This window comes from Oncorhynchus keta, chromosome 34, assembly GCF_023373465.1.
Source record: "Oncorhynchus keta strain PuntledgeMale-10-30-2019 chromosome 34, Oket_V2, whole genome shotgun sequence".
Taxonomy (NCBI): Eukaryota; Metazoa; Chordata; class Actinopteri; order Salmoniformes; family Salmonidae; genus Oncorhynchus; species Oncorhynchus keta.
This window is the reverse complement of record NC_068454.1, coordinates 31,355,004-31,364,033: the sequence shown is the minus strand read 5'-3', so window position 1 is coordinate 31,364,033 and position 9,030 is coordinate 31,355,004. Positions and strand designations below refer to the sequence as shown.

Here is a 9,030-nt window from a genome sequence, read left to right as displayed (position 1 = left end):
GACTCACCATTATCGATCACCACTTAGCTGACAGTTCTAATTAACAGAAAACCTAGGAATGCACTCACAGCCTTATCTAAAACACCCCAGAGCTCAGTTTCGTTGGTTCAACCATAGGTTAACTACCTTATCTGTTTACTTAATCCACAAACCATTCCTTTCTTCCTAGTTGGAATGGTGTTCATTAACTTTAATTACTCCTTGTCTGTGTCACACAATCCCTTCTTATGAACTCATATTGTTAATCAGATATAATAAAACCAGAGTATAAGTTTACTTAGTTACAGTTTCATTTAACATAAGACTATTTGTTCAGTCATTTAATCATAATCTTCCTAATTCTCGCTAAAAAAAAACCCTGTGGCTTATTTTTCAAATTGGCATGTTTTGTTTCTAAATGTCTGTGCAAGAGTGAAGGTTTCATTGAGTTGTGAGATAATACTTTTGCACTGTTGCACATACTGTGTGTATATTGCACATACACACCCACTGTGGCTGAGGAAAGGCACTACTCCCAATATAATTGAACCCCAAATCAATGTAGTTTTCATCATATTTGTGCCTCTTCGATGGTCGAACGTCCCTGTCTGTTGTACTGTGCTTTCCCGGGTAAGTGAGCAGTAGCTGTTCGGCTGCATCAGATTCAGAACTTTCAGTGTCCATGCTAGCTGGCTAACAACAAATGTAGAATAACTGGTGCTGGCATTGGACTTGTGTCATCAACAGGTGCATGTGTAGTACTGCTGGTAGTAGCAGTACTACCAGTAGAGCTGGTATGTGTCTCTATGGACCTTACTAATGTATATATTTTTTTTATAAAAATGTGAATTACATTTTTATTTAGCGTACCCCCGACAACATTGTACCCCAGTTTGGGAATACCTGCTCTAGATGGTGCAGCTGTAGAACCTTTTGAGGATCTGAGGAGCCATGCCAAATCTTTTCAGTCTCCTGAGGGGGAATAGGCTTTGTCGTGCCCACTTCACGACTGTCTTAGTGTTTTTGGACCATGATAGTTTGTTGGTGATGTGGACACCAAGGAACTTGAAGCTCTCAACCTGTTCCACTACATCCCCATCGATGAGAATGGGGACGTGCTCTGTCCTCCTGTAGTCCACAATCATCACCTATGTCTTGATCACATTGAGGGAGATGTTGTTGTCCTGGTACCACACGGCCAGTTCTCTGAGTGCCTACCTCCAGTTGCAGCGGGAGGTGTTTAGTACCAGAGTCCTTAGCGTAGTGATGAGCTTTGTGGGCACTATGGTGTTGAACGCTGAGCGGTAGTCAATTAACAGCATTCTCACGTAGGTGTTCCTTTTGTCCAGGTGGGAAAGGGCAGATCTGTAGATCTGTTTGGCGGTATGCAAATTGGAGTGGGTCTAGGGTTTCTTGAATAATGGTGTTGATGTGAGCCATGACCTTTCAAAGGACTTCATGGCTACAGACGTGAGTGCTATGGGTCGGTAGTCATTTAGGCAGGTTACCTTAGTGTTCTTGGGCGCAGGGACTATGGTGTTTGCTTGAAACATGTTGGTATTACAGACTCAGACAGGGAGAGGTTGAAAATGGCAGTGAAGACACTTGCCAGTTGGTCAGCGCATGCTCAGAGTACACGTCCTGGTAATCTGTCTGGCCCCTCGGACTTGTGAATGTTGACCTGTTTAAAGGTCTTACTCACATTGGCTATGGAGAGCGTGATCACACAGTTGTCCGGAACAGCTGATCCTCTCATGCATGTTTCAGTGTTACTTGCCTCGAAGCGAGAATAGAGTAATTTAGCTCATCTGATAGGCTCGTGTCACTGGGCAGCTCGTGGCTGTGCTTCCCTTTGTAGTCTGTAATGGTTTGCAAGCTCTGCCACATCCAACGTGCGTCGGAGCCGGTGTAGTACGATTCAATCTTAGTCCTATTTTGACACTTGCCTATTAGATGGTTTGTCAGAGTACATGTGGCAGGAATGTGGCAGCTCTACCCTTTAGCTCAGTGCGAATGTTGCCTGTAATCCATTGCTTCTGGTGCTTCCTGCTTTAGTTTTTGCTTTTAAGCAGGAATCAGGAGGATAGAATTATGGTCAGTTTTGCCAAATGGAAGGCGAGGGAGAGCTTTGTACGTGTCTCTGTGTGTGGAGTAAAGGTGGTCTAGAGTATTTTTCCCCTCTGGTTGCACATTTAACATGCTGAGAGAAATGAGGTAAAACGGATTTAAGTCCCCAGCCACTAGGCTTGTTTGACATAGTAGCCAACAGTGCAGGTGACTGCCAACTGACTGATCTACAAAGAACCCTGCATCATAAATGACTACTCATTATTATTTGTAGATCAGTCAGTCAGTCACAATTTACCAATGATACATTAAGGTTTTGATCCCCTCTAACACGGCCAAAGTCTTCACTCTAAAACTAGCTAGATAACATTATAAGGCTGGTTTTGACACCTGATTTTTCAGATGTAATCCAAAATACATAGAGGAGAATGTGGAAATGGTGTTATTTACTTAGCAAGAACTAATACAAGGACAATTGGAAAATCAGAAACAGTTCGTAGTTTTTTAAAATTCTTCATTAAAAAAATCAACAATAATATTATGGAGCTGTGCATATTCAAATATTTGTGGGTGAACACAGAGGACAAGAGGGGAAAGGTGTCTGGGATGATAGTGTGATCTGTGCCATGACCAGACTTTCAAAGCATTTCATGGTTGCAAATGAAAGATGTTGGGATTACAGACTGGGACAAGGAGATGTTGAAAATGTCTGTGAAGAAGCTTGCCAGCTGGTCTGCGTATGCTCTGAGAACACGCCCTGGTATTCAGTCTGGTCCTGCGGCCTTGCGAGTGTTAACCTGTTCTAAAGTCTTACTCGCATCGGCCACAGAGAGAGAGATCACACAGTCATCAGGGACAGCAGGGGCTCTCATTCCTGCCTCAGTGTTGTTTGCCTTGAAGCAAGCATAGAAGGCATTCAGCTCGTCTGAGAGGTTTGCGTCACTGGGCAACTCTTGGCTCGGTTTCCCTTTGTAATCCATAATAGTCTGCAAACCCTGCCACAGTTTGCAGGTCTAGTAATATTCTATCTTAGTCCTATATTGACCTTTTTCATGTTTGATGGCTTGTTGGAGGTAGTAGCGGGCTTTCTTGTAAGCGTCCATGTCCCTTTCCTTGAAAGCGGTAGCCTGCCTGTAAACCATTACGTTTGGTTAAATCCACACAGTAGCTGTGGGGACGATGTCGTCAATGTAATTATAGTAATTTCGTCAGAAGCTAGCCAGCTAATTAGCTATTTTGTAATTGTTAGCCACTGCTAGCAGTCTTTACCTTTAGCACAGACACCAGCCGCTTTAGCACAGATAGCCCGGATAGTATCTGCCAGTCTGCACAGCGTGATATCAGCCCTGAGCATATCGGACTGCTTTTTACCCCACGACATCACTGGATTCGTGCCGCAAGCTCTGGACCATTACACCGGATCATCGCAGCTAGCTGCTATTGAGTGGCTATCGTGGCTAACGCCCTTTTCCAGAAGCACCAGTTAGCCTCAAGCTAGGCCCATTCCCCCGGCTAGCAAACAAAGTACACCAACTACAATACCTCTCTTGCCAATTGGCCTGGACCCTTTGTTGACACGGAGCCCGATCCATCACGACTGGTCTGCTGACGTATTTCGGGCCGATGTGCTCTCAACAGGCCTCTGCGTCGTGGATGTCAGTGAGGACCCAGCTACAAGCCCTGGGCCGCTAACTCTCTGAGCGCTGTGTCTTACGCTTGCCTAGCGTAGTGAAGACTGCCGAGCGGCTCCCTGTTTCGTCCATTGCTGCTTATTGGACCCTATGATGACTCGGCTACAGAGCTGATTCCTACTGGACTGTTCATTAACAAGGTACTTCATTTGGTTTATCTGTCGGCCCCAGCCTCAAACTCAGGTGTGTAGCTAACTGACCCTCTGCCCATTCATCGCCATTTACCCGTTATTGTTGTCTTAGCTGTTTACCCGTTGTTGTCTTAGCCCTCCCAATCACCACTTCTGATTGCTTTATGCCTCCCTCTAATGTCAATATGTCTTGTATACTGTTGTTTAGGTTAGCTCTCATTGTTTTGTTTTACTGCGGAGCCCCTAGTCCTGCTCTACATGCCTCGGTTAGCTCCCTTGCCCTAGCCCCACACATGCGGAGACCACACCTAGCTTAACTGGTGAGTCCAGAGATGCAGCCTCTCTCATCGCCACTCAATGCCTAGGTTTACCTCCACTGTACTCGCACCCTACCATGCCCTTGTCTGTGCATCATGCCCTGAATCTATCCTATCACGCCAAGAGATCTGCTCCTTTTACTCTCTGTTCCGAACGCACTAGACGACCAGTTCTTATAGCCTTTAGCTGTACCCTTATCCTACTCCTCTTCTGTTCCTCGGGTGATGTAGAGGTTAACCCAGGCCCTGTGTGTCCTCAGGCGCTCTCATTTGTTGACTTCTTTAACGGGAAATGCCTTGGGTTCATGCATGTTAACATCAGAAGCCTCATCCCCATATTTGTTTTTTGTTTTTTACACCGGTATTTCTACTTGCACATCCTCATCTGCACATCTATCACTCGTGTTAATTTCTAAATTGTAATTACTTCACCACTGAGGCCTATTTACTGCCTTACCTCCTTACTACATTTGCACACACTGTATACAGATTTTCTACTGTGTTATTGACTGCATGTTTGTTTATCCCATGTGTAACTCTGTTTTGTTGGTTTTTGTAACGGGGTGAGTGACTGGTTGCCGGGAAGTCAGGCGCAGGAGAACAGAGATGGGTAATAACAGAATAACTTTAATATACACCCTGGCCCAAAGGCACAGGCGAGGCAGCACAAACCACAACCATGGTAACATGAACAAAACAAACAAACCTAGGTTTGAAACAAACCTAGCGCAAGCCAGCCTGTAGTGTAACACCCTACACAAAGAACAATTCCACACACAGACATGGGGGAAACAGAGGGTAATATACATTTAGTCTGATGAGGGAATGTGAAACAGGTGTGTGGGAAAACAAGACAAAACAAATGGAGAATGAAAGGTGGAGCGGCGATGGCTAGAAGACCGGTGATGTCTACCGCCGAACGCCGCCCGAACAAGGCGAGGGACCGACAGTTTTGTTGCACTGCTTTGCTTTATCTTGGCCAGGTCCCAGTTGTAAATGAGAACTTGTTCTCAACTGGCCTACCTGGTTAAATAAATGAAATGCACATTTTTATATTTGGTAACACTTGCTTATTTTCCATCGACACCAACCCCATTTGATACATTGAACGTATGTGGGTAAAGTAGTGTCTACATAGTGGTACAGGTTGTGAACACACACAAAAGCTCTGATGAAGGCCTTGAGGCCGATACCTAAAGCTTAATAAAGAGCAGTGATACTAGCAATAACAGTGTGCGGGTTTCTTATTTTTTCTCATCTTATTCAACTGTTACCATGCACCTGCAACAAAGACAGCTCAGATGTGCGAGTGCCTTTTTGAATTTAGATTATTATAACATACAATAGTAAATAAATGAGTTGTAAAAATTATTTGCTTAACAATGTACACTTGTATTGGCATTCTTCCAATACAAGTGCACATTAATACATATGTATTTAGGTAATTATTCAGGTACACATTGTTACCTAGTACTTGTTTGCTGTATGTATAATTACTCCTTGACCATGGTTTTATAGATATGAGATTTGTAACAAATGCAAATTAATTGTTGCTAACCTTCCTCCAACCCTATAATTATTATTTTAGATAACTCTGTTATCTTTTTACATTAAGTGAGTTTATTTGAAAATCATTGAAATTGTGCATTGCAAAATAATATGGCAGGATCAAGTAATATTTTCTAAATTAAAGATTTTAAATATCACTGGATATTATTTTACATCAGCATACATCTATTGTGAACTAACAGATATCTACACAGAAATGTGAAATGTTAAAGATGTAGGAGAGTGAAATAATGAAATGTTTAAACATGGAGAGCTCGGAGTAAAACAATCACAAAAATAAGAAAATGTAGCAGTTTTAAAATGTTGAAATAAATTTAATCAACCATTTCCGTACAACCTTTGAGAAAATTACATAGTCATGTTATCCATGATACGCCTCATGCTCATGAACCTCATGCCACCACTCATGCCTCCCATTCCCATGCCCATCTCCCTGAAGCTCCTGTACTCTCCAGGCCTCATGTACATCATCCTTCCTCTGAAGTGGGGCTGCTCGTACATCAGCCAGTGGCCGTCCATCACGTTGCAGGACTGGCAGTCGGACATACGGTAACGCTCCTGGATGGAGTCACAGTCGTCCATCATCTCGTGCATCTGACCTCCGAAGTTCTCCCTCTCGTAGATCCTCATCCTGAAGTTTCCACGGTGCTGTTAGTGGGAAAGAACAGGTTTCATTGATCAGATACATTACATATAAACATTTGTAATATGAGAATTGTATTTTCAATGACAAGATCAGTCTATTTTAAGATTACATATTTTCAACCTACCATGGGGATCATGCGGCAGGACCTGATACCATCGCTCATTCCCATCATACTCTGATAGTCTGAGTACTCTCCCCTCCTCATGAAGTACTGGTTTCCCATATAGTTGGGGCGCTCGTACACCATGAAGCAGCCGGTCTGAACCCTGCAGGATTGGCACCTGCTCATGTAGGAGGACATGTCAGGGCAGTCGGAGCTGCACTCATAAGAGCGGCCCTGGAAGTTCCTGTCCTCATAGAAGGTGGCCTGAAAATAAAAGGGAATCACTTCTATGAATTAAACAATTGTATGAAACAAACATTTTAGAGAAATTTGCAGCGCTATTTAGTCCCACTGGTAACCAGGTTATTGGGATAAGTAAAATGATCATGTTGTAGTTTGGGGTGCTAGAGCACAAGAGCCCTTTTGTATAACAATCTATGAAAATTAAAGTAAGAATTATTCTAAGAAATCTTGCCAGTGCTTACCCTGCCCATGTTCATGTTGGTGTTGGACATATTTGCTCACTGTGCTGCTGGTTGCTGCTCCTGAACTGACTTTCTACCTGGTTTAACCCTTTCTTTTATACCTGACCAAACCTAAAGAATCCCTAGCTCCATTGTTCAAACCGCTGAATCAGCATCATGCTCTAGAGGCCTGCTGAGGCTACTGAGTTTACGTCCACATTTTCAGGGACTGGATCCCTCAGTCATTAGAAAGGCTATTTCTAAATCGACTGTTTCTCAAACAAAGTAACAAAACCGTTTGAGAGTTTACAACAGTTAGTAACAGCCTTGAAATGGAAGGTTCTCCATACATTGTGCAATACTTTTTTGAAAAGGTTTGAAAGATGTATTTTTTAAATGCTGGTATAATGAGTCAATGTTATAGTAGAGGAAATCACACATATGGATTAAAGAGTGAAAATCTTTTAGGTTAAACTATGTATTATTACTCATCTTTTGTTCAGAGTCCTTACTTAACGTAGTCAGACATTCCTAACCAGTGAATACATAATCCATTGTGAGTAGTTACTTAACTAACCTTTGTGGTTCATAACCATGATACTAGAGAAATGGTTACAACTTTAAATAGCATTGTGTATTTAAAAAATATACTTCAAATAAATAAATAATCTTTACATTTTTTAATTCCTCTTTTAAGGAGATTGAATGGGATCTTAAGCACTTACATATTTGTAACATATTTTACAATTTTGTAATTGTTAACATATACATATTGCATCACCCAAAAATTCAAGTAATGGATGATGATGTTCCCTATTTTCAGGGATACGTTTTGACTCGTGTGTGCTACTGGCTGAAATTATACCATACCTTTCTGGCATCACTTTAAGTAACACAAAAAATAACAAGTAATTTAGGTAACACTTAGGTAAGAGTCTGTAAAGGGTCTACACCCCCTAATGTCAAAATCTAATTACCTCAATAAAGAAATCCCAATACAAGCCTGTCAGTTTAAGCTACAGATATCTGTTTTTTTGCATTGGATGTGTCTGAAATAACCACATGCCCTTGGAGAGTTTGTCAATGACCTTGAGAAGATAATTTCCTGACGACGGTTCACTGCTTCTCGTACTGGGCGACTTTAACCTCCTGACCTCTGCCTTCACTTAATTTCTATCCAACTCTCTCTTACCCCTCCTTGCCTCTTTTGACCTCAGTCTTTCCCAATCCCCTCCAACTCACAAGGCAGGTGTAACGTTCAATGAGTGAATGGGTGTGGAGTCAGGCGCAGAGAGCAAAGGTTGCGGAAAAAACACGCTTTAATGTCCAAAAAATCACAGGAACAAAATAGTATACCCAACACAGGTGTAACTATAAGACAAAATAGTAGCCTTATGTGAAATACTAGGACAGTGAGAAAACCCAACAAAACACTAACCACTCTCACAAACACAGAAGAACAAGCCCGCACAAACAGAAGCGGGCTAACCGAACTTAAATAACCCCACCCTAACAACCAAACAATGATCAGGTGAAACCAATTAGACAAAACCAAACGAACACAGAACAAAGGATCGGTGGTAGCTCGTAGACCGGTGACTACGACCGCCGAGCGCCACCCGAACAAGAAGGGGAGCCACCTTCGGTAATATTTGGCCTCGTGGACGACCCGGGGGCCGAGGCGCAGGGCGATCCGGATGGAGGCGATGGAACTCTCTCAACATAGATGGATCCAGAATATCCCCCACCGGGACCCAGCACCTCTCCCCCTTGGACCGTACCCCTCCCAGTCAACGAGGTACTGCAGGCCCCTCACCCGGCGTCTTGAGTCCAGAATAGCTCGTATCGTGTACGCCGGGGACGCCTCGATGTCCAGAGGGGGCGGAGGGACCTCCGGATCCTCACCTTCCTGCATGGGACCAGCTACCACCGGCCTGAGGAGAGACACATGAAACGAGGGGTTAATGCGATAACACGAAGGAAGTAATAATCGAAAACAAACCTTGTTTATTCACCTCAGGACTTTAAATGGCCCTACACACTGGTCCTTCTGTAGCTCAGTT

General features: G+C 43.2%; 1 protein-coding gene across 1 annotated transcript; it reads right to left on the bottom strand.

Annotated features, from left to right (window-relative positions):
• Positions 1–6,047: 6,047 nt before the first annotated feature.
• Positions 6,048–7,109, bottom strand: LOC118366935 (gamma-crystallin M3-like). Its single transcript, XM_035749799.1, has 3 exons — positions 6,989–7,109; positions 6,525–6,767; positions 6,048–6,402 (listed from the first exon to the last, which is right to left on the bottom strand). The coding sequence occupies exons 1-3, from the start codon at positions 7,016–7,018 to the stop codon at positions 6,103–6,105; spliced, it is 573 nt and encodes a 190-aa protein (XP_035605692.1). The 5' UTR covers positions 7,019–7,109; the 3' UTR covers positions 6,048–6,102.
• Between the last annotated feature and the right edge of the window lie 1,921 nt (positions 7,110–9,030).

Coding starts and splice junctions, on each gene's coding strand:
- LOC118366935 (XM_035749799.1), bottom strand. CDS start 7,018: ATGTCCAACACCAACATGAACATGGGCAGG. Junction 6,768..6,988: donor CCAACATGAACATGGGCAGG/GTAAGCACTGGC, acceptor TTTTATTTTCAG/GCCACCTTCTATGAGGACAG. Junction 6,403..6,524: donor CCTGCCGCATGATCCCCATG/GTAGGTTGAAAA, acceptor TCCCACTAACAG/CACCGTGGAAACTTCAGGAT.